This window comes from Stomoxys calcitrans, chromosome 5, assembly GCF_963082655.1.
Source record: "Stomoxys calcitrans chromosome 5, idStoCalc2.1, whole genome shotgun sequence".
NCBI lineage: Eukaryota > Metazoa > Arthropoda > Insecta > Diptera > Muscidae > Stomoxys > Stomoxys calcitrans.
In genome coordinates this window covers 92,917,147-92,944,014 of record NC_081556.1, presented here as the reverse complement: position 1 = coordinate 92,944,014, position 26,868 = coordinate 92,917,147, and the positions used below count along the sequence as shown (strand labels likewise).

At 41.0% G+C, this 26,868-nt stretch overlaps 1 protein-coding gene across 1 annotated transcript; it reads left to right on the top strand.

Moving 5' to 3' along the window:
* The first annotated feature begins 2,759 nt into the window (after window positions 1-2,759).
* On the top strand, window positions 2,760-18,642 carry LOC106095916 (protein brown). Its single transcript, XM_013263365.2, has 8 exons — window positions 2,760-3,505; window positions 11,483-11,715; window positions 11,782-11,934; window positions 11,993-12,390; window positions 17,371-17,565; window positions 17,630-17,735; window positions 17,790-18,348; window positions 18,410-18,642. The coding sequence occupies exons 1-8, from the start codon at window positions 3,361-3,363 to the stop codon at window positions 18,595-18,597; spliced, it is 1,977 nt and encodes a 658-aa protein (XP_013118819.2). The 5' UTR covers window positions 2,760-3,360; the 3' UTR covers window positions 18,598-18,642.
* Window positions 18,643-26,868: the final 8,226 nt, after the last annotated feature.

The window sequence follows — 26,868 nt, the reverse complement described above, 5'->3', positions numbered from 1 at the left end:
TCGCGGTTTGTTGGAAAAAGTGAAGGGTAGATACTGATATCGAGGCTAGGAGAAGTGCTTCGAGGGAGGCCTTGAATGCGACACTTTTTCTGCAACCTCTGCACTTGTATGTGGAATGCGCGGAAATGGGGCTTTCCTTAGACTAAGAAAGCCAGGACTATGGCGTAGGAACGGCTATGTGACAAAGGCAGCGCCACGAACTATGTGGCGGGCGGATCATTTTTTGATAGTGATTCGGAGGTTGTCCTATCGGAGAGTAAGCTTTGGGCTGAAGGTGATCGCTCTTATCGGGTCCCTCTCTTCACAAAGATGGCTCCAAGAGGGAGGGAATGCACACACACCCCGGGTTGGGGGTGTGTGTGCATTCCTTTTGCTCTGTTTTGGCCAGTCAAGGGGTGGAGAGGAACGAGGTTGCTGACAAAGTTGCCGGCGATGGTGAAAGCTCATGGGTCTCTTGGCATTCTGAACTTCTGTTAGATTCTGGGGTGGCTGGAGAGGCAGAACTAAGTCCATAAAGTTTTTTTTCTATGCCATTTGCGCTGACGTTTGTGCTTGTTCATAAGTCTATCTCTATTTTCGTATCACTATCCCTTATTTCATCTTCTTCTAGCATGAATACAATCGACCAAGGATTTCCAAGTGAGGCGGCTGGCAACTACGGTTCAAAATCTTTGATCTACAGATTTGTTGGACCTGATGGAAGCTTTAAACCTTGACATGTAATGCAAATGCAAATTTTGCCCATGAAGGAACAGGGGCAAACTTCTCACATATCAATGAGTGCAGTCTGATTCAACTTTAAGCTAAATGATAAGGGGTCTCCTTTTTATAACCGAGTCCGAACGGCGTGCCGCAGTGCGACACCTCTTTGGAGAGAAGTTTTTCATGGCATAGCACCTCACAAATGTTGCCAGCATTAGGAGGGGAAAACCACCGGTGAAAATTTTTTTTCTGATGTTTTCGCTAGGATTTGAACCCAGGCGTTCAGCGTCCCTCTGCGTTACGGTGGCCTTGACATGTACAATTTTAAAAGCCCAACAACTCATCACCAAATTTTTATACCCTCTCTAGACATTTACTATGGTCTGCAACATCCAAACCAAGTATGGCCCGAATAGGTCCATAACCTTATATAGCCCCAATAGCATAGCAATTCTTATCCATTATCCTTTTTTATACCGACCACCATAGGATAGGGAGTACATTCATTTGGTCTTTCCGATTGCAACACTTCGAAATATCCATTCCCGATCCTGCAAAGTATATATATTTCTGATCGTCGTAAAATTCTAAGACAATTTAACGATGTCCGTCCGTCTGTCCGTTCGTCAGTTATAATCACGCTAAAAATTGAGATATTCAGCTGAAATTTTGCTCAGATTCGTATTTCTTCCATAAGTTTTTCAATAGACTAAATCGGACTATATTTGGATATAGCTCCCATATAAACCGATCTAGCGATTTAGGGTCTTAAGTCCGTAAAAACCGCAGTTTTTGTCCGATTTCGCTGAAATTTTAAACAGGAAGTTGTACTAGGGGCTCCAATATTTAAACCGAATATGGCCCATATCAGACCATAATTACATATAGCTGTCATATAGACCGATATGTCGGTTTAGGGTCTTAAGCCCGTAATAGGTGCATTTATTATCCGATTGCGCTGAAATTAGAAATAGTGTGTTGTTCTAAGCCTCCTGACATGCGACCTAAATATGGTTCAGATCAGACTGTACTTAAAGATAGTTGCCATTTGGACCTATCTGCCGATTTAGGGTCTTAGCCCATAAAAGCCGCAATATTACCCAATTTCTCTGAAATTTGAAGCATTGAGTTGTTTTACGTCTTCTGCCGTTCGACAGGAAAATGGTTCAGATCGGCCTTTATTCAGATATAGCTGCCATGCAGACCGATCTGCCGATTAAGGGTCTTAAGCCCATAAAAGTCGCAATTGTTACCCGATTTTGTTGGAATTTGAAATGGTCAGATGTTCTAAGCCTCCCGACATCCGTCCCAAATATGGTTGAGATCGGACTATATTTCGATATAGCTGCCATATAGACGGATCTGCCGATTAAGGGTCTTAAGCAAATAAAAGCCGCATTTATTACCCGATTTCGCTGGAATTTGCCACAGTGACTTGTATTAAACCTCCCGTCATCCGACTAGACCAAGGTCCAAATCAGACTAAATTTAAATATAGCTGACATATAGACCGACCTTCCAAAAAAGCGTATTTGTCTTAATCCCATAAAAAGCTTATTTGTTGCCCGATTTCGCTGAAACTGGGGCTTGTATAAGAGTTCTCGGGACCTCAATCCAGACCAATCCTATTTGATTTTCACAATGGTTATGGTAGTGGAGAAGAGAATGTTTAATTTATCCATGGTGGTGGGTACCCAAACTTCGGTACGGTCCAACTAAACACGTTTTTACTTGTTTGTCTTAAATTAGATGCCGGGCAAAAAACTTGGTGGAAGGTATATAAGATTCGGCCCGGCCAAACTTAGCACGCTTTTACTTGTTTAATTTACTTAAGAAATGATATATGTGTGTATATTCTGATTACTCCGTAGATGTTACGTGCATCATCTCTGTTCACTGTTACCTATAATACTTAACGTCTCTAGGGGCCAAATGAAGCTCAGACATGAATCAAAACAGAATTTGAGCAAATAGCTCTTTTCAAATCGTACTATCTAAATATCTATCTTAATCAAGTGCATTTGCATGTGGCATTACGGAGAGATCGTCTGGCTATGTTTAGTTAGTGAGCAGCATTCAAAGAAGACAGTTGTCCCAACGGATAGTACACAGAAGCAGAGACAAACGATAACTTCAAAGAAAATCTAATGCATCTCTTGATTTGCAACTATTGTCGCAACTACATTCCGTGAACTAGATAAGACGTAGTGGTTAACTAAAAATAAAACCATACGAGAAGACATAGCAAAACCCTATTTCCACACGCTTACCTCCCACCTAAAACACACAAATCAGTGAAGTTATTTAAAAACACAACAAAAAAATTAAGATAATTGTATTCCGGTTACTTTTGTCAACTGTATGCAACATCCGCTGAACTAAGGAAGATAAGATAGTATCTAAACAAAACTAAAAGTCCCCAAGAAAGCAGGAGCATGGCATTTCATCTCATTTGAAGATCGTAAATAACACAATCGGTACTGTTGTCCCCTAACAAACAAATTGTCCTTGTGGTGTTACTGATTATAAAATCGAGCATAAATGTTACATAAAATAAGCGGTTTTTAGTTGTTTTCGCTTAACCTTCTTTTAATCATAAATTGGCTTGCCCAATTTGCAAACTTGCAAACTTTAATTTGTCATCATAGCGTCAACATCATGGATGAAGGAGGTTCTACCTTTGCCGCGGGCCTTTGTTTGGAGTGGAAAAATTTGAACTATTATGTGCCGGAGCGAGAGGAAAACAATTATAGTTTTTGGCAATGTTGTCGCACGCAGCGAGAATTGCAGATATTGAATAATGGTAAGTGCTTTAACGATTATGGAAAATTTGTTGGGAAGGCTGGTAGTTGATTGATAAAGTCGCATGCATGTAGGTAGATCAGGTAATGATTTAAATACGTTGTTCCTATTAACATTCCTGATAGAACCGATTGGAAACGGCTAAAGACATATTCCTTCTAGATCTAGAAAATATCGTCGTTTTGAGATCCGGTCGGAAATTTCCGCCATCTCATTTCGTTTTCCTATTGTCATCTCTGTTCACATGGCCCTAGATCCTTAAGCCTGGAGGATTATCTCGTATTTTATACATATGTTCTGAAAGGGAAACATCCAAGTCTTCTCCATTGCCCTGGTTGAAATCGCTCAAGTATTCGAATTTTTATACCCACCACCATGGGAATGACGAAATTGGTATACCCCCCCAATTTCGTCATTCTGTTTGTAACTCCTCGAAATATTCGTCTAAGACACTATAAAGTATTGGGTTGCCCAAATTTTAATATGGGTACCACATGTATTGAAAAAATTCATTTAACAAACCGAATCAACGCTTGTGATATGCACCTTAAACGCAATGAATTCGATCCGTTTTTAAAACGAATCATAACTGGAGATGAAAAATGGATTGTTTACAACAACGTTAGTCGAAAACGATCATGGTCCAAGCATGGTGAACCAGCTCAAACCACTTCAAAGGCTGATATCCACCAAAAGAAGGTTATGCTGTCTGTTTGGTGGGATTGGAAGGGTGTGGTATATTTTGAGCTGCTTCCAAGGAACCAAACGATTAATTCGGATGTTTACTGTCAACAATTGGACAAATTGAATACAGCCATCAAGGAGAAGCGACCAGAATTTGTCATTCGTAAAGGTGTCATATTCCACCAGGACAACGCTAGACCGCACACATCTTTGGTCACTCGCCAAAAACTGAGTGAGCTTGGCTGGGAACTTTTGATGCATCCACCATATAGCCCTGACCTTGCACCATCAGACTACCATTTATTTCGATCTTTGCAGAACTCCTTAAATGGTAAAACTTTCTATGAGTGTGGAATACTAAATTTGCCAGGAAGATGGCAAAAGGTTATCGAACAAAATGGGAATTATATATTTGATTAAAGTTCATTCTAAGTTTTATTAAAAATGCATTTACTTTCTTTTAAAAAATCCGCAATTACTTTTTAGGCAACCCAATATATATATTCTTGATCGTCTCGACGTTCTAAGTCGATATAGTCATGTCTGTGCGTCTGTCCGTCCGTCGGTTCGTCTGTCTGTCCGTCTATCCGTCCATCTGTCTGTCCGTTCGTCCGTCTGTCTGTCCGTCCGTCCATCTGTCCGTCCGTCCGTCGGTTCGTCTGTCTGTCCGTCCGTCTGTCCGTCCGTCCGTCTATCCGTCCGTCCGTCTGTCCGTCCGTCTGCCCGTCCGTCTGTCCGTCCATCTGCCCGTCCGTCTGTCCGGCCGTCTGTCCGTCCGTCTGTCTGTCCGTCCGTCTGTCCGTCCGTCTGTACGTCCGTCTGTCCGTCCGTCGGTTCGTCTGTCTGTCCTTCCGTCTGTCCGTCTATCCGTCCGTCTGTCTGTCTGTCCGTTCGTCCGTCTGTCCTTCTGTCTGTCTGTCCGTCCGTCCATCTGTCCGTCCGTCGGTTCGTCTGTCTGTCCGTCTGTCCGACTGACCGTCTGTCCGTCTGTCTGTCGAAAGCACTCTAACTTTCGATGGATTAAAGCTGGCCGCTTGAAATTTTGCACAAATACTTCCTATCAGTGTAGGTTGGTTGGGATTGTAAGTAGGCCATATTGGTGCATGTTTTGATACAGCTGCCATATAAACCGATTTGGGATCTTGACTTCCTGAACCTCTAGAGGGCGCAATTCTTATCCGATTTGGTTGAAATTTAGCATGACGTGTTTCGTTATGACTTCCAAAAACTCTGGTAAGAATAGTTTAAATCGGTTTATAACCTGATTTAATCGCTTTATAACCTGATTTATACCGTTCTGGGATCTTGACTTCTTGAGCGTCTAGAGGGCGCATTTCTTATCCGATTTTTTTTTATTTTTATTGTAATTTTTAACAACTGTGCCAAGTACGGTTGAAATCGGTTCATAACCTGATATAGATGCCATATAAACCGACTTGGGATCTAGATTTATTGAGCCACTAGAGGGCGTAATTCTTATCCGATTAGGCTGAAACTTTGCATGAGGTGTTAACCATGTGCTAACTATGGTTGAAATCGTTTCATAACCTGATATAGCTGCCTGTATGGAACCGATCTTGGATCTTTATTTATTGATCCACAAGATGGCGCAATTCTTACCCAATTTGGCTGAAATTGTTCCTGAGGTGTTTTGTTATGATTTCGAGCAACCGTGCCAAGTATGGTTCAAATCGGTTCATAACCTGATATAGGTGCCATATAAATCGATCTGGGATCTTGACTTTATGTGCGTCTAGAGAGCGCAATTATTATTCGATTTGGCTGAAATTTTGTACAATGAAATTTTGTAGTCATTCAGTTTGTAACACCTCGAAATATTCGTTTAAGGGGGATTTTGGGGTCGTTGGAGATTGCAAATGGGCCATATCGGTTTAGAGGTTTAGATTTAGATATAGCTCCCATATAACCCATCTCCCGATTTGAATTCTTGAGTCTTTACAAGTTGCATTTTTTGTCCAATTTGGCTGAAATTGAGCATGTGGTGTTTTATTATGTCTTTCAACAACTGTGTCAAGTGTGGTCCAAATCGGTCTATAACCTCATATAGCTCCCATATAAAGCGATCTTCCGATTTGACTTCTTGAGTCCTTACAAGCCACAATTTTTGCCCGATTTGGCTGAAATTTTGCATGCGGTGTTCTGTTACGACTTCCAACATCCTTGTTCACTTCCTGGAAGTATTCATTTTTGCTGGTTTGACAGAAGTTTGGTATGTTGAAGAAGGCCACCGTAGAGCAGAGGTTAGCATGTCTGCCTATGACGCTGAACCCCTGGGTTCGAATCCTGGCGAGGCCATCAGAAAAAAATTTCAGCGGTGGTTTTATCCGCCTAATGCTGGCAACATTTGTGAGGAACTTTGCCATGTAAAAATTCTCTCCCAATAAAAACGAAGTTCCTTATCATTGATCTTAAAACTTGAATCGAACTGCACTCATTGATATGTGAGAAGTTTGCTCCTGTTCCTTAATGAAATGTTCATGGGCAAAATTAGCATTTTGGTATGTTGAATAAATTTGTGCCCTTCAACTAAATTTATTTTGTATAAATTTTTAGCAGAATCCAGGGTGGTGGGTTCCCAAGATACGGCCCGGCCGAACTTAGCACGCTTTTACTTGTTAAGATCCTTCTAGTTAAATAGATTATTGTTACTTGCTCAACCATCATGTCATAACAGGTAACACGTTTTGATATGATGATTAAATATCACAAAGAACTATTTTTTTCAATTAAATTTTTTTTATTAAATCAAAAACGTTCACTTTCCAATATATTTTCCGGTTCACTTGAAAAATTGGTGTCGTTGATGCTTTTGAAACGCTTCCCTAGACAAATGTGAGGTACCGGTGTTGCACTGCTATGATTTCTTCAAACGCCCTCAACGTGTTACCAGACCATGTTAGCATTAAGATTTAATTACTAACGTATTAACTTTTGGAGCAATGGAACACATTAGCACTTGTGGTTGTAGCGAAATACGAAAAATTAAACGAGGTGGGCTTAAAAGTTAAGGAAGATACTTTTAGTAGAATATTTTCCATAGTTAAGAATCAACTAAGAACAGAACACACAAAAGGGTAATTTTTGGTGTGCAGGAGCAAATTCCTAGCATCAGCTATGAATTCGATATTCGATGTACTGCGTTCCTTTTCAAAAATGCTATCACTTAGTTTCGAGGTGTGTTTCACCTTCAGGGTTTTGGTTATAGCCTTCTGCCTTTATCAATATGTCTTTTTACATGTGATTTTGAAGTTGTCCGTCCGTCCTCCTTCATTCTGACATGAGCTAGTCAACTTGTTCATTGTATTTTGAAACGTTTAACTGCACATACTGCAACATACAACTCGTGGTTCATATGGCAACCCATCGGCTCCCGCTGCCTTGTGGTTCTTTAAGTTGAGCGATGCTCATTCATTCTGAAATGAGCTAGTCAACTTGTTCATTGTATTTTGAAACGCTTAACTGTACAAACTGCAACATACAGCTCGTGGTTCATATGGCAGCCTATCGGCTCCCGCTGCCTTGTGGTTCTAGAGCAGGGTTAATGTTACGAAGACCTCATTCTGACTAAGTATACATTTTATGCCACTGTCAGGGATTGTTTAAATTGTTTCTTCGTCGCCGCTGTTATCACATACCAACAGCTAGGAAAATGGTACCAAAGCCATTTTTCTATTTTGCTCTACTTTCTGTAGAATAGACGATCTTCATCTCTCTCGATACCTCACATTCGCCAAGCGTGTTGGTACTGACGGCAGCGTTCCTCCATATTACCCATGCTTGGCTTCAGTAGCATTTAAAAACTGTTCGCCCAGATTTCTGACCGTACCACGAGGACAGTCCAATCGCATGGCATGGGCTGAAATGAGCAGTTGTTGTGCGATGTAGTCTTCGAAAACAATACTGATGGTCGGCAAATGGAAATTCTCAAACGAGGCTCGGGAGAAGTAGTCGCTCAAGAGAGAAAAGGAAGATTAGGTTCCTTACTCTGGTCCTTTCCAGGCTACAGTAGGGCGAGCACTCTGCTCATCTTTCAGACATGGGGTACTATAAGAGTGTTCAAAGACAGGTTGAGGACAGTTGTAAGGTACCCAACTCCAGGTTTATCCAGATCCTTCAGCATCAGTGTAGAGATTCCGTCGGGACCCAACGCTTAAGGCTTGGGTGACTTGGCGCCACGGATGACATTCGTAACTTCGTTCACGGATGCGACGAATGGTTCTCCTGCTATTCCTGTCGGGATACACAATGCATTTACGGTTGAACAATCTGGCGCACTTCTTCGAATCAGTCACGGTTACGTCTCCAAAAGTGGCTGAGGTCCTGTCGTCCCGTCTACCGGGGTTTGAGAGTGACTTAACAGCTGACCACAGTTTGCCTAAACCGTGCCTCAGCCACAAATTCCTCTTATGTTCGTTGACTACCCTGTTTATTTTCACATTCAGCTCGCTGATTCTGGGCTTAGCGGGGTCCGTGCAACAATCCCATCACGCAATTCTGCGAGTACCGGGAAATTGGACCGCATTTGGGGTATTCGACCGGTTGGTCCATATTTTGATATAGGTCCCATATAAATGGATCTACCGATTAGTCTTCTTGAGCTACTAGAGAGCGCAATTCTTATCCGATTTTGCGCAGTGACTTCTCCTATGACTTCTGACATACATGTAAGTATGGCCTGAATCGGTTCAAGACCAGATATATGGTACTCGGCACAGTTGGTTGGAGGTCATAACAAACCACTACGTACAAAATTTCAGCCAAATCGTACAAAATTTGCGGCTTCTAAGGGCTCAAGAAGTCAAATCAGTAGATCGGTTTATATGCGAACTATATCAGGTCATAGACCAATTTCGACCGTACATGATACAGTTATTGGAAATCATTTATGCCAAATTTTAGCTAAATCGGACTATAATTGCGGCTTCCAGAGGCTCAAGAAGTCAAATCGGGAGATTGGTTCATATGGGAGCTATATCTAAATCTAAACCGACCTACATTAATATAAAGTATTAGTGCAAAATTTCAACTGCTAGCTCTACGCGTTCGACCGCCATCGGGATTTCGACAAACGGACAGAGGTGGCTAGTTCAAATCAGAATTTCGAGACAATCAAAAATATATATACTTTATGGGGTCCTAGATCAATATTTCGAGGTGTTACAAACGGAATGACTAGATTAATAGTCATCCTATGGTGGTGGGTATAAAAAAGGGGATAGCAAATGAAAAAGGAACTAAGGAAATAAGAAAAGGAACTAGTTCCTTTTGTGGAACGGAACTAAAGGGAGCGATCACTCAAAGGAACCAAAATGTCCATCTCTAGTATATACTGAAGTTGTCAGACCTATAATGCTATATGGTGTTATGGTCTGGTGGACGGCGCTTCAAAAGCCCAAGCTTCAAAAGCTGTCCAATACTCAACCAGATCTAAAGGATGGCTTGTTTGTGCATCACAGCCGCACTGAGGACGACACCATCTGATGCACTGAATTTAATGCTACATCTTATGCCTCTGGACATTGGGGCTACCCAAATTACAGCGACCACTGTCGTGAGGCTAAGGGAGCTTTCTCTTTGATCATGTGCAGGCTAGGGGCACTGTGTTAGCCTTGAGAATTGAAAGTGGTGGAATGGCTAAGATATAATGTAATATTGACGGTTGCCATTAATATCTTCTCAGACAGCAATTAAATCTCTGGAGAACGTATTTCTGAGCACTAAAACCGCCCTCGTCTATCGCAGATCTCTCAACGAGATGGCTGAAAAGTTCAAAATTCACCTGTTCTGGGTGCCGGGCCACGGAGATATCCCAGGAATTGTAAAGTGATCGAGATTGTGAACGAGTAAAGTGAACTAGGAACTACCTTTCACATTCCATGGAAACTGGAATCTGTGGGTATGACTCTAGCGACACGTAAGCTAAGTTTTCAGGACCAGGCTCGAAGTGCAACGAAAGATAGATTGTCACCAAGAGGGGGTTGTGAACATTTCATAATTATGTGGCCTAATCTAGACTTAAAGAGGCCTACCACTTTCACTTGCGAGACTAGGAACTACCTTACACATTCTAGGGAATCTTGAATCTGTGAGTATGTCTCTAGCGACATGTAAGCTAAATTTACAGGACCAGGCCCGAAGGACAACGAATGGTAGATGGTTACAAAGAGGGGACTGTGAGCATTCCAAATCTATGTGGCCTAATCTAGGCTTGAAGAGGTCTATTGCTTTGCTGTCACTGCCTAGAACAGACGTCTCAGTGATTGTGCCCGTCATGTGACAGGTCACTGTCCAATCGGAAAACACGCTGACATACTGAAGGTTGCCAGCAACAATTTTTGCAGAAGCTGTGAGGACATCGAAAAAGAAGAGACATTAGAACAGTCAGAAGGAGTTCCACTTTAGGTTCTCATTTCTTTGAGAACCTGTCTGATTTAGCAGATGTGAACATTGGCATGTTGTTGGGCTTTTTAAAGCGATCTGCATGGTTCAAAGGTAGGAACTAGAAGGCACCTTCCTTCTTCTGTTCCTGTGGTATTACAAAGGACAAAAACGTCTGAGTGAGTCTGATGGCAGACTGCCACTTAAACCTAACCTAACCTACTAATTTTAAGTCTCATAATTACAATCCCTTCGTTAGCCCGACATTCGGTTTATAAGTCCATTTTCTCATAATGGCGGAATGGGTTTGCTTTAAACCGTATTTATCATACCTTCCCATCAAGACGAGGCATTTTTCAATATGCGTGTGCTACTCAAGTGTAAAATATGGATATGAATAGATGACAACATGAGGTTTTGCATTATCACCTACTATTACTACTGTCGCGACGTTCCAGGCTAGGTTACAAACAGTGCGGCGATGCATAATAGATTGACGCCAGATGGTTGTGGCACAGATTTATCAGGCACGAGATAGAGAGTTTTTTTTTTGTTGTTAGATAACCAACATTGTTAGATATCTAAGTCAATATCAAACATATGTAGTTTATTTAAGGTAGATGTAGATAATTTCCCCCCCATAAATACTACGTAGACCCTGTACAATCATACATATGAATATGTGCGTTTAGATGATGGAAATGATCGTATTCGCACTTTGTTTCCTTAGAGATAATTAAAAAAAGTTCCGCCTATCATAACCAAAGTAAGCGCAATGTCAACATACGACCTTTGTGGTTTTAAGATAATTGCTGTAATGCAAAGTTAATCGCATGAGCTACCGCATTCTAGTTCTTCTCTCCTAACATTGATCTATTTTAACATATTTTTGCAGTGAGTGGTCATATGAGAACCGGCGACTTGGTGGCCATACTGGGTTGCAGTGGCGCTGGGAAAACCACACTACTGGCGGCAATATCACAACGCCTGCGGGGTAATTTAACCGGGGAAGTGGTGGTGAATGGCGTAGCAATGGATCGCTCAGAAATGATAAGAATCTCCAGTTTTCTGCCACAATTCGATATAAATGTTCAAACCTTTACTGCCTACGAACATCTGTACTTTATGGTGGGTTTGAAGGACATTGTGCAAGAGATAATTAAATTTGTGATTCTTTCTTTTCTCATTGTGTAGTCTCATTTTAAAATGCATCGGAAAACCAGCAGGTCTGAAAAGCGTCAAAGAGTCGACGACCTTCTGTTAGCAGTGGGTCTAAGGAATGTGGCCCACACTCGCATTCAACAAATGTCTGGTGGCGAACGCAAACGACTAAGTCTGGCTGAAGAGGTAGGTTATGTTTTCGAAATATTGTAGAAATTTCTTTAATTCTTTTTTATTTGCTTAGCTCATCACTGATCCTCCTTTCATTTTCTGTGATGAACCTACCACCGGTCTCGACAGCTATAATGCCTTTACTGTGATCAAAACATTGCGCCACCTTTGCACTCGTCATAGAATATTGGATAAATCTCTGACATCCTTGTATGGTGAGGACTCATTTTCCTCGCCCAGTGGTGATTGTAGTCCAAGCAGTTCGATAGAAATGGATATTTTAGAATCGGATTTGCCCAGCCTTAAGGCTTTGAACAACAGTCCGAATGGCCGTTTCAAGAAGGCAATTATATGTTCAATCCATCAACCCACCTCTGATATATTTCAACTGTTTACGCACATTGTTCTCATGGATGCTGGCAATCTAATCTATCAGGGTCGTACGGAAGATGCAATGGAGTTTTTTAACACGTAAGTTATTACATTACCTATGTTGGACTTAAAACAAAAGAGAGCATTCTTCGGTGGAATCCTATTAGAAATGGGTCTTTTCAAGACTCAAACAATGAAATCGGTACTAGGTATATAGGGGGCGCTGGTATGGTATAATAAGACTCGAACCAGGTAGTTCAATAAGGTGCAAATACTGGCGTATGTCGTAGTCATGGGAGCATTGAGATTTTCACCGCAGACGGGCTCGGAAGCTATGCTGTATATGCAGTCTATTGAGGTCTTTGTTATAAACTGTGCAGCTAAGGTTGCGCTCAGGCTGAGGAAGCTCGGTATGTTGAAGGAGAACAGGTACAGACACAGACTTCCTGGCGTCGAGACCGATTTCAGATGGGATCTTCTGAATTCAATTTTCCGGAAGATAGGATAGGGAGACGGATAATGTGTTAGAATGAGACATCTGCTCTTTCTCGTGCCCCCAAATTGTAGTCAGGGACTGGATTGGGAGTCTACTCTGAGGCACTCGACATCGGAATGTCGAAAAACATCCAAAAAGAAAATCTAAGTCAGGAATTCCGAAAACTTTAACTCAAAAATACTTATCGATTCGACTTTTACTGATACTATGTTAACACTTGTGCTCTTCGTCACCGATAATATTAGCCCTATACGTTAAACGTTCGCCACCAATACACTATTGGATTTGTTCTTTGTCAGTAATTGTTTGAAAATATTATGTTTCTCTAAACATGATCTGATTTATCTCGGCTACCACTTTGGCTTACGATAGAAGGACGGATATATCTGACTACAGGAATTTATATTATGGACAATTACTCGATTTGCCGAGTGAGATATTTACACTGATTACTGTCGATCAACAAACGGCTTTCTTGACGGATAACATCTTACGCCTTCATAATGCGACTATTCCAATAAAATCATAAAGGGCCTCGAACAACGCAAAGCCATGCTTCAGTGAATGTGCTAGTTGCCGAGAAGAAATTCCGAGACACCATTAACGCAGCAGCCGCAGGCTTTATACCAGCCGGTCAAATACCCCAAGTGGGGTCCAATTTCCCGGCAAAGGCAGTGGTACTCACAGACGAGCGTGATGGGATTCGTTGTATGGACCCCACTAACCCCAGAATCAACGAACATAAGCGGAATTTGTGGCTGGAGCACTTGGAGCAATGTAACTTAGGTACCGGTTTAGGTAAGCTGTGGTCAACTGTTTAGTCACACTCGAACCACGGTAGACGGGACGATAGAACTTCAGTCACTTTTGGCAAGGTAACAGTGACAGTTCCGAAGAGGTGCGCCAGGTTGTTCAACCGTCAATTTATTGTGCATCCCGACAGAGTGACAGAGCTAGCAGGAAAGCCATTCTTCGTATCCATGGTCTCCGAACCGAAGAACAGGCATCACAATTTACCGTGGACGAAGTTACGAATGTCATCCGTGGCGTCAAGTCATCCACGGTGTAGGGCCCCGACGGAATCTTTACACAGATGCTGAGAATCTGGGACAACCCAGGGACGAGAACCTTACCACTGTCCTCAACCTGTCTTTTAACACTCCTATAGTACCCGATGGTTGGATGATGGGCAGAGTTATCCCACTGTTGAAGCCTGGAAAGGACCCGAAAAAGGGTCGGGGGTCGTACAGACCGATCTTCCTTCTCTCACCAGTAGCCAGCCTCGTTGAAGAATTTCTATTCGCCGAGCATCAGAATGGATTCGCACCCGTTTGAGTATGGCGAGAAAAGTACGATCTGACACTGCATGGAAGCGGGACATTGAAAAGCTTACAACACAACAGATGCCAACGGCATACTCCACTCGACTGACCCAACTACATGATGAAAACACTCCTTGTCCTGATGATACCATATAACGGCGTTGTGGCAGGTCAATGCCCATTTCATGGAAAATGCAACGAAATCCGTATTTGGGTACCAGAAGTTTCCCACAAGAAACCCATGGTACGACGAAGCCAAGAATGCGGCATACAGTGTAATCCTGCAATCAGTAACAACGCGCAAGATCAAAGAGAGGTATCGGGAGAAAAGGAAAGAGGAGAAACATCTAATCTAATGATGATGGTATAGAATATTTAAATCCTAATCAGAACGAGGTCCAAGCAAACAACAGCAAGGCAGCAGGAACCGATGGGTTGTCCGCTGCACTATTTAAGACAGGAGGCGACACGCTGATAAGGCGTATGCATCAGCTCGTCTGCGAGATCTGGCGATGATTGGAACCTCAGCATACTTTGTCTCGCACACAAGAAAGGAGACAAGACGGAATGTGCCAACTACAGAGGAATAAGTCTCCTCTACAAAGCATACAAGATATGTTAAAGATTAAAATCTAAAGTCTGTGAGATAATTGGTCTCTATCAATGCGGCTTTGGACATGGTAAATCACCATAGAACATATAGATATTCCCACTGCGCCAATTCCTGTGAAAGACTTGAGAAGGACGAGTAAACTTTTACAATCTCTTTCTTCTCTACAAAGCCGCTTCCGAAAGCCCTATACGTTCGGAAGAATTTCATGCAATGTCTGCATGCAAGCACACGCTGCTCCGTAAGAATAGTAAAGAATCTCTTTGAACCATTCAATATCGAACGAGGTGACATGCAGGGAGACAGCTTACCATGTGATCTCTTTAATATTCTGCTGGAGCAGATCGTACAAGATGCAGATGTGAATGGATATGGCACACTACTCACAAGAGAACACATTCTACTCGCCAATGCGGACGACATTGATATCATGGGTCGGTCAACAGAAGTAGTAGCTGAGAATCAGAGAAATTGGGTCTGGCAGTAAATGGAGATAAGACAAAATGGATGGTATTAACTCCCACAACCTCTTATTTCTGATCGGATACCTGAGACGACACTTGAGGTCGAGTCCGAGGCACTGCTGCCAGCGGCACACTCTTGGACTGACGGAACCCTAGTATTGCCATCTGGAAGATCATGTTACATGGATAGATCAAAACATTAAGAACCCAGGGACTGAGATCTGTTTTAGACTGTCTGACCGTATTACGGTCCTGCAGTTGGAGATGCGGGCGATCTAGAAATGCGTGGAGGATGGCACAATCCGCATTGTTAGGGGTCGGGCCATAACGGAGTAAGGGGGAATGAAAGCGCTGAAGATTTGGCGGTGAAGGCCAGAGAACTACCGTCAATAAACCTGGTTAACCCGAAGCCTTTCGGGTCGACGCAGTCCGATTTAATAGCGTGGGCGACAAACGTGTGAAACGGTCGGATGGACGCCAATGATCCTATGGGGAGATCTGGATCTTGAGAGAACGAAGCTATTACTGAAAATAATTAAGAAGGAGGTCAGCATAGCTAGTATCATAACGGGACACAAAGGACTACGAGCTCACTTATACAAAATCGGTGCAGCAAATGATAGCATGTGTAGGCCACCGGTGGGGACACAATACCAGACATGAACCAACTTAGGAAAAAAATCAAGGTTGTAGCGGATGCATTTTTATAAGTTAAATATATTAAAATTACTTTACTCATTTTAAGTTTATTTCAATTATTTGATGGAAAGAGTCCAGTTTAAATTATTTAGCGAACATGAACTAACTATTGTTTTCGAGTGTACGAATGAATATTATTGTTTCTATGAGTTAAATGTTACAGTAAAGTATAAGAGATTCAATTATTTTGAGAGTTAATGTTTTGTTCTTTTGATCTCAGCAATGAGTGTATTTTTTTATATCTTGTTTTCTCGCACAATCTTCTGTATAACTTAAATATAAAGAGAGAAGCTTAAACACATACGACTCTACTCTCAACAGACATATTAAGTGATTGTTTTGCTTGTCTCTTTTCGCTTGTGATATTGTTTTTGTGATTATTTAGTTATTACTCAATATTTTCGAATTCTTGTTTGTCATCGCTTACTTTCAGTTCAATGTTATTTTCTAATTGCCTCTATAAGAAGATGCACAAACCAGAAATTGGTATTCTTGGACGAAATTGGACAATTGTCTGTTTTGACCCTCCAATTCAAAAATATTAAGTCTATACCGAAAATAAAAACGTTTTTGGACGGAAACGTCTGGCACGTTATATTTTTGGAATAAAGACATATTATAAAAATTAAATTACACAAAATAAAATTACAATCAAATTAAAAAACCCAAAACCTTAGGCTAGTGGATTCTTCACGAACCCTACAAGGTTACATTTTAGTTTTTAGAGCGCACAACAACCCATTTACTGGCTTAGATGTATGTCCATGGTGGCAACGGGGCGGATTAATATCCGAATCCACTTTTCAACCTAACCTAACCTAGTTACTAATTTCATGCAAGGACCTATAATACTCAACTGGATTCCCAGTTTTGGCGCAGTTTTGGAAGTCATAACAAAACACGTCTTGCAAAATTTCATCCAATTCAGATAAAAATTGCGCCCTGCAATATAAATCGTGATCGATTTATATTGCAGCTATATCAGGTTATGGACCGGTTCGAATCAACTTAGCACACTTATTGGATGTTATAACAAAACATGCAAAATTTCAGCCAAATCGGATAATAATTGCGCTCTTTAGAGACTGAAGAAGTCAAGACGCTAGATAGGTTTATATGGCAGCAATATAAAAATATGGACCTATATGGCCCATTTAAAATCCAAACTGACCTACACTGATTAGAGGTGTTTGTGCAAAATTTTAAGCAGCTAGCTTTACTGCTTCGAATGTTAGCGTACTCTCGACATACAGACGGACGGACGGACAGACATGACTAGACCGACTTAAAATTTTAATGATGATCAAGAGTACACATACTTTATGGGGTCTTAGACGAATATTTCGAGGAGTTACAAACAAAATGACGAAATAAGTATACCCCCATCCTATGGGGGAGGGTATAAAAAGACAACATGGGTATCAAACGAAGCTGATATTATATTAATTTGTAAGTGTAATCCGTTTGTTTCTCAAATTTTTATTTTAGATTAGGACATTCTATGCCAAGCAATTGTAATCCTGCCGATTTCTATCTGAAAACCATATCTGATAGTCATACAGACAAAAAAGATGGCGCCATGATTAAGGACAAATATAATCTACATACTATGGGTCTTTACAACAATAGCTGGTTACTGCCTAAGCCATACAGTGGAGAGTATTTGACCAGCATGAAAAAGTTGTAAGTTAATTAAAAGTAAGGTTTGGAAGTTTTGTTTAATCAAATTCATTGAGGTGCTTTGCAGCAAAAAAATTTGGTGGCCTTTCCAGGTGTATTTTCTCCTAATGAGATTCGTTATCGAGGACACTCGTAACTTGAGACAAGGTCTAATATCCACAGGTCTTTTTATGGTAAGTTTGTTTAACTATTTTGAAACAGTAATGTTTTGTATATTTCAATTGCAGATTACTTCGGTTACTTTGGCCATAATGTATTCCGGAGTGGCCGACATGTCGCAGACTTCCATACAAGATATCGGTGGTTCCATGTTTATGCTGAGCAGTGAAATGATCTTTACCTTTTCCTATGGCGTTACGTATGTCTTTCCGGGGGCTTTGCCCATCTTGCGACGTGAGGTCGGCGAGGGCACCTACAGTTTATCCGCCTACTTTGTGGCTGTCGTCTTGTCCTTTTTACCCATGGCATTTTTCAAAAGTTATCTTTTCTTTTCGGTGGTCTATGGTTCGATATTCTATAAACGAGGCTTAATGCTGTTTCTGACAATGGGTTTGAGTTTAAGTTTGTCCGCTGTGGCTGCCACCGGTTATGGTCTTTTCCTTTCCACTATCTTTGAGACAGAAAAAATGGCCACGGAATGTGCGGCTCCTTTCGATTTGTTATTCCTTATATTCGGTGGAGCCTACTACAATGTGGACTCGATACCTTTTTTGAAATATTTTTCATTGTTTTTCTATTCCAATGAGTCTTTGATGTATAGTTTTTGGATTGATGTTGAGAATATAGGTGAGCAAGAGCCAGTCACTATTGCCACAGTTTTAACCAACTTGTTGCACATTTTTTTCAGATTGCCCCAAAAATCAAGGTCATCCATGCATTAAGAATGGCCTGGAAGTTCTGAACCGAGGCTCATTTCGTACAACTGATGACACATTTTGGCTGGATTGCATGGGTCTAGTATTTGTCGGTATGGTTTTCAATATAATCGCATATTGTTTTGTCAAGAAATATATACGGCGCTCCGGTTATTATTGATTTTAATGCAATTTTGTATAGTCTATGCTTTTTTTCACCGCACCCTAGCACGATTTAGCTTCTTCATTTTCATTTGTAATAAATGTTATTTTCATGAAATATTTGTTTGATTTTGTCGGAATGTATATATAAATGCATACTAGCTGGACAGGGGCCGCTCCGCTGCGCCTTCTTTCACTCTCTTATTTTATGTGAGCCCTACACTGGCACAGTCAGGAAATCCTGTTTGGGGGTGCTGGTACTATACCAAATTTTCCATGAACATTTAATTTAGAAACAGGGTTCAAGCTCAATGATTGGGGGATCTCCTTTTTTAAGCCGAATCCGAACGGCGCGCCGCTTAGCGACGTCACTTGATAGAGAAGTTTTAACATGACAGGATGCCTTACAAATGTAGACAGCATTAGTAAGGGAATAACCACCGCTGAACATTTTTATGATGTTCATGCCTAGATTTGAACCCAGGCGTTCGGTGTCATAGGCGGACATGCTAACCTATGGGCCACGGTGGACTTTGGGGATGCTGGTACGATATCTCGTCCCCAATGTGGATGTCATATGGGTGCTCTTCTCCCAAATAATTTGCATTTGAGTCTTATACTGCTACGGTCGGTCTGGTATGGGGGTATTTTTGGGGCTGAGGTGGACTCCCATGTACCAGATTCGTGCTCTGGTCTCAAACACCTTTTATTTGAGCCCAATATTGTCATTATTGTTCTGTATTTCTATTTGGCGGGCTTTGGAGGTGGGACGGCCCCCCTAGATATTCTACCCTAAATTAGGATACCAAATGTCTGTTTTTGAGTTATTATAAACAAACCAAATTTCGCTTGAATGGCCCCACCTATCTCCAAGATCGTGCGTTTTTCTACGCTCCACCATAGGATGGGGGTATACTAATTTTGTCATTCTGTTTGTAACACCTCACAATATGCGTCCAAGACCTCATAGAGTATATATAATCTTGATTGTCATGTCATTTTAAGTCGTTCTAGCCATGTCCGTCCGTCTGTCCGTCGAAAGCACGCTAACTTTCGAAGGAGTAAAGCTAGGCGCTTGAAATTTTGCACAAATATTTTTATTAGTGTAGGTGAGATAGGATTGCAACTGGGCCAAATCGGTTCATGTTTTGTTATAGCTGCCATATCAACCGATCTTGGGGCTTGCCTTCTTGAGCCTCTAGAGGGCGCAATTCCCCCCGATTTGACTGAAATTTTGCACGTGGTGTTTGGTATCACTTCCAACAACTGTGTTCAGTATGGTTCTAATCGGTTCATAACCCGATATAGCTGCCATATAAACCGATCTTTGGTCTTGACTTCTGCAGTTTTTATAGGGCTCAATTATTATCCGATTTGGTTGTAATTTTGCAGCGGTGGTGTTTTGTTAAGTATGATTCAAATCGGTTTATAACCTGGTATAGTGCCATATAAACCGATCTTGGATCTTGACTTCTTGAGCAGCTGGAGGGCGCAATTCTCACCTGATTTGGCAGAAATTTTTCATGAGGTGTTTTGTTATGATTTCCTACAACTGTTAAATATGGCGTAAATCGGTACATAACCTGATATAGCTGCCATTTAAACCGATCTGGGAATTTGACTTCTTGAGTCTGTAGAGGGCGCAATTCTCATCCGATTTGGCAGAAATTTTGTACAACGGCTTCTCATATGACTTTCAACCTACGTGTTAAATATGGTCTGAATTGATCTATAGCTTGATACAGCTCCCATATAAACCGATCTCCCGATTTTGCTTCTTGAGCCCCTACAAGGCGCAATTCTTATCTGAATGGACTGAAATATTACCCAATGACTTCTACAATATTCAGCATTCATTTTTGGTCCGAATCGGACTATAACTTGATATAGCTCCAATAGCATAAAAGTTTTTATTCATTATATTTAGTTTGCCTAAAAGGGGATACGCGCAAAGAACTCCACGAAGGTCCTCCATGGTGGAGGGTATATATAATTCGTCCCGACCGACTTAGCACGCTCTTACTTGTTGAAAATAGGGTAAGTGAGGGTCTGCCCATTAAAGTTTGGATGTTAGATCTACTTCATCCTCTTGGTTTTGGTGGTGAATTGGAGTAGGCAAACCCTTTGTGGATATCAGATTCATACTCTACTCCCAAAAGCCACATTTGAGCTACATATTGCTATAGTCGATATATATGTCTGGTTTAGGGGAAGTTTATGAGTTGAGGCGTCCCTGAAACACTTGATCATAAAACAGATATCAGATTTTAGCCCCTTTTTGCCATTATCCACAAATATGTGTAGTTTGAGGGGTATGTAGGGTAGGGTCACCACTAACGCACATAGCCCCTGAAAAATATCAGCATTGGTCTCTACTCTCCAACTACTGTTATTTGAGCCCCAATTGTATTGGTTAAGGTGAGTTAATGGGGTGAGACGACCCCCAAACATTTGGCCTCTAAATTGGATATCTAATTCGTTTTCTACTATCGAGAACTTTTTATTTGAGCCTCTTATTGCCAAAGTAGGCAAATATGGCCGGTTTGAAGAGACTTTAGGGGACAGACCCTGAAATAATATCAGCATCGTTCTAGAGCACGATTTTGTTTGGGCCTATAATGTCATGGCCATCAAATATTAGATTCGTGCTCTTCTACAATATTGCCGTAGTCGGCAAATATGTCTGGTATGGGGAGCTGTTTAGGGAGTCGGGCGGCCATACAAAGTCTTGGCCCTAAAAAAATATCGGATGCGTGCTCTACTCTGAAATATCTTTTATTTAAGTCCTATATTGACAAGGTCGGTAAATATGTTCTGTTTGAAAGGTGCATATGAGGTGAGGTGAATCTCCACCGACATAGTATCAAAACATGCTCTTCTACCAAACACCTTTCATTTGAGCCCCATATTACCATGGTCACTAAATAGGGATGGGGCTTTTCTCCAAACATAAAATTAGATACCTGATTCGTTTTCTACTATCAAATACCTTTTGTTTGAATTCCATATTGTCATGATTGGTCTATTCATATTTTTCGTGGGTTTTAGGGTGGGGTGAACAAACAAAATTTCACTTAAATTGCACCATCCATCTCCGACATATGGCGTTTCTGCAAATTATAGTAAGGGGAAGGGTTCTCCCCCCCTTCAGATATCGAAAATTTAAGTACGCTATTTTCACCAAACAACGCTTGCAAATTATTAATTTTATTATCAAAAAATGCATCCTCTGTTAAGAAAGTTCATCGAGCGCAATTAAATCGACCCACTGAAACGACTATTTGGGCACCAAATTTACATTGTTGAACATTAAACCACCAACACGCTAACGTAGAGTGAGAACTGAAGAAAGCATAGTAGCTGTATCAATTCGTCGCCATTCGCAGCAATTGGGCCTCTGTTAGCTGGTGCAAGAAGTGAAGCCGAACGACCTATCGCAACGAAAAAATTTTGGTGAATGGGCTCTTGGAAAGTTGGCCGAAGATCCACTTTTTTATCGAAAAATTGTGTTCAGCGACGAAACTCATTTTTGGCGTAAATAAGCAGAACTGTCGATTTTGGTGTAAAGATCAACCAGATGCATTGAAAAAACTACCAATCCATCCAGGTAAAGTCACAGTTTGATGCGGTTTATGGGCTGGTGGCGTCATTGGACCGTACTTCTTCAAAAATGATGCGAATCGGAACGTAATTGTGTATGGTGAGCGCTACCGTGATATGATATCGAACTTTTTTTGTCCAAAAAGCAAGAGCTTGACTTGCATGACATGTGGTTCCAACAAGACGGTGTCACATGCCACACAGCAAGCGTATTGAGAGGCGAGTTCGGTGAACATTTTATTTCACATTCGAGACCGACAAATTGGCCTCCTAGTGCGATTTAACGCCTTAAGACTATTGTGGGGCTATGTTAAAGCTCATGTCTATACAGATAAAAAGACAACATTGAAGTATTTATTCGCGAGATACCGGCCGAAATGTTGGAAAGCGTATGCCAAAATTGGACTAAGCGGATAGATCATTTGAGGCGTAGTTACGGTCAACATTTGCATGAAATAATCTTTAAACATTATATTATATGGATCGTACTATCGATTCAAATAAAGGTTTCATGCATTTTTCTGAATTTAATGCGTTTTTTTATGTTTCCTACAGGTCTTAAAAATTTTTATTTTTTATAATCTATTAGGATACATTTAGAAGTCAGAGAATGTATGGACAATGTCTAGTGAGAAAACACTGGAACTACTCGTTGATATATATTTCCTGGGAAACTCTCCAACGAACAATGTGGTGTCAGAGGAGCTTGTCACTGGTATGCCTTCGTTGGAGGTTATTAGGGAATTGTGTCTGAGCCGAAAATCCTTTGGGCGATAATAAGTTTTGACTCCTTTAAATCGCCAGGTCCTGATGATGTATCACCTGTTGAATTACAAACTGTGTCTTATGGACTGGCTCCTTGGCCTAGCTTGGCTCCTTATACTCTGCTTGTATCAACATGTCTATAATCTGTGGGATGGAGGGACACGAAGGTCATTTTCATTCCGAAAACAGGAAAACCTTACCACACGAAGGCGAAAGATTTTAGTCCTATTAGTCTGTCATTCCGAAAACAGGAAAACCTTACCACACGAAGGCGAAAGATTTTAGTCCTATTAGTCTGTCATCCTTTATGCTGAAGACTCTTGAGGGGTTGATATATGTTTCTATCAACCTCTCAAGAGGCTTCAGCATAAATGATGACAGACAAAAAGGACTTAAGGCAAATATCCCTGAAGGTCGCGGCAGAAGCATGTAAAGGGTGATTTTTTTGAGGTTAGGATTTTCATGCATTAGTATTTGACAGATCACGTGGGATTTCAGACATGGTGTCAAAGAGAAAGATGCTCAGTATGCTTTGACATTTCATCATGAATAGACTTACTAACGAGCAACGCTTGCAAATCATTGAATTTTATTACCAAAATCAGTGTTCGGTTCGAAATGTGTTCATTCACCGTTCAGCGATGAGGCTCATTTCTGGTTGAATGGCTACGTAAATAAGCAAAATTGCCGCATTTGGAGTGAAGAGCAACCAGAAGCCGTTCAAGAACTGCCCATGCATCCCGAAAAATGCACTGTTTGGTGTGGTTTGTACGCTGGTGGAATCATTGGACCGTATTTTTTCAAAGATGCTGTTGGACGCAACGTTACGGTGAATGAACACATTTCGAACCGAACACTGATTTTGGTAATAAAATTCAATGATTTGCAAGCGTTGCTCGTTAGTAAGTCTATTCATGATGAAATGTCAAAGCATACTGAGCATCTTTCTCTTTGACACCATGTCTGAAATCCCACGTGATCCGTCAAATACTAATGCATGAAAATCCTAACCTCAAAAAAATCACCCTTTATATAGTAAAGGCAAATCCACTGAAACACCCCTTCACGACCTACTTGGCTACATAAAGGGTTCTCTCGCTGTCAAGGAATATACAATGATAGCATTTCTTGACATCGAAGGTGCTTTCAATAATGTAAAACCGACGTCAATCATGAAGGAGTTGCAATCATGAAGATGCATTACGGCAGGCTTGAGATCTGTGGATCTAAAAAAGTAGGTCAGCAGAGGAACTCCGGCGATTGGAAACCTGGATGGAATGAACGAGGTTTCCGATCGGATACCTGAGACGATCGGAAACCTCGTTCTTGAAGTCGAGTTCGAGGCACTGTTGCCAGCGGCATAGTTTTGGATTGACGGAACTCTAGAACTGCCATCTGGAAGATCATGTTACACGAATGGATCAAAGCTAAAGGACAGTGTGGGCCTGGGGATCTACATTGAGAACCCAGGGACTGAGATCTGCTTTAGACTGCCTGAACATAATACGGTCCTGCAGGCGGAGATCCGGGCGATCATGGAATGCGTGAGGTGGTGTGGTGCTAACGCGAGGACTTCGAGTGTGAACATCTTTACGGACAGTAAAATTGCCATAAGAGCAATAACAGAGGACGGTAAGATCATTAACAGTCTTGAAGTGTTCGAGTCATTTTGTTTGCAACGAAAATCTTGTGGGCAGATCCGGACTGTGAGAAGACGAGGCAGTTACTGATACTAAGCAAGATGGAGGTCAGTATAGCTTTCGGTATCATAACAGGACACTTAGGACTATGAGCTCACTTATGTAAAATCGGTGCCGCAAGTGATAGCATGTGAAGGACAAGCGGGGAAGATGATGAGACATTCAGACCTCTTTACGGTAACCAATATGGCAATCTTATTGCATTTTCTAAAAAAACTATTTTGCACTACATCCTGAAAATTATATCATAATTTTGTTGATACCTGCATTTAACAATTCTCCAAAACTGCTACAGACTTAATAACACGACCAGGAATTTTAAGAAAAGAGAACAGTCTGTTGCTGGCTGTTAAAACTTCGTTTTATCACAGCTATACCGTATGCGAAATGTGTGTGCGACAGTGATGATGTTGGTTGGTGGTGGTACAAAAGTTAAAAGTGCATTGAATTTTCAGCAAAAGTTTTGTTGAGTTTGTCGTTTGGTTCCTTTTTGTTTTCCGGTAGAACAGAAAGAACGAACGAATGATTTCAAGATTTGTTTGGCAAACTTATAATTGAAAAATTTTTGTGTAGCATTTTGCCAAGGATTTCTTTATTTTTTTTTGTGCTGGGAAAGTGAAGACAAAAGACGATGTCATCGAGTTGGCAGTAGGAACTTTGGTATGGACCAGAACTTAAGACAAGGTGAGTGTTGTTTGTATAGTTATCATGCTGCAGAGAGTTGCATTGAGGAAGCCTACATAATTTCCAATTTGGGTTGTGTGAATCGCTACTCTACCACTTTCATGCTCCATTCAAAAGTTTGGCAAAACATTTTTGGCTACTTTTGTCAGTTTGTAGAGAAAATAAAATTTTGAGTTTCTTTTGTTGCATTTGTATTTGCTAAAATAGTTAGGGAATATTTTGTTTTGGTGTCGTGAACAGTTCATATCGATATGGTACATTGCGTTTAATAATGGAATTACAATTTCACTGTTTCAAATATCTGTGGAATATGGTAAGAAGTAAGCCTTTTGTGACTTAAGGTTTGGTTTAAGTAGCGGTCTGCCATCAGACTCACTTAGACATTTTTGTTCATTTTGTAATACCACTGGGCCAGGAGAATGAAGATACCTTCTAATTCCTACCGGTGAACCATGCAGATCGTTTTAAAAAGGCCAACAACTTGCCAATGTTCACATTTTTATAGGATCCGCGTATACAAATTCAGTCATTTCGCCTGTAACACCTCGAACTATTTATTTGCGACCCCATAAAAAAAATATATATATACTGGATCGCCTCGATATTCTGAGTCGATCTTGCCATGTCCATCCGTCCGCCTTTCGATATCACGATAGCGGTCGAACGTAAAGCTAGGCGCTTGAAATTTTGCACAGATACTTCTAATTGATGTAGGTCGTTTGGGATTGCAAATGGGCCATATCGGTTCAAATTTAAATATAGTCCCCATATAAACCGATTCCGCGATTTGACTTCTTCAGCCTTAAGAAGTCTCAATTTTCTTGAGTTATAGCTTCCAAAACCTTTGCTAAGTAAGATCCTAATCGCTCTATAAAGAGATATAAGCCCCATATAAACCTTCCCAGGTTTTGACTTCTTGAGCCCTTAGAAGCCTCATCTTACATCAGAAGGGGCTGAAATGAGGAAATTTGTCTTGTGCTATGACTTTCAACATTCATGCCAAGTAAGATTTAAATCGATCTATAAACAGACATAGCCCCCATATAAACCGATCCCGCGATTTGACTTCGTGAGTCCCTAGAGCCTCAATTTCATCGAATTTGCCTAGAATTTGGAACAAAGATTGGAATTATGACTTCCAATATCCATACCAAGTATGATCTGAGTCGGTCGTTAAACACATATAGCCCCATAGCCATATTACGATCCCCGGATTTGACTTCTTGATCCTTTAGAAGCCTCAGTTTTCATTCGATTTGGCTGAAATTTGAAGCAAAGACTTGTGTTATGACTTCCAACATCCATGCCAAGAATGATCCGAATCGGTCTTTAAACAGATATAGCCCCATATGAACCGATCCCGCGATTTGACTTCTTGTGCCTTTAGAAGCCTCAATTTTCATCCGATTTGGCTAAAAGATGGTCCAAAAACCTATCTTATGACTTACAACATTAATGCCAAGTTTTATCTGAATCGTTCAATACGGTGATATAGGTCCCCAAAGTACCGATATTCCGATATGACTTCTTGAGACTTCTTG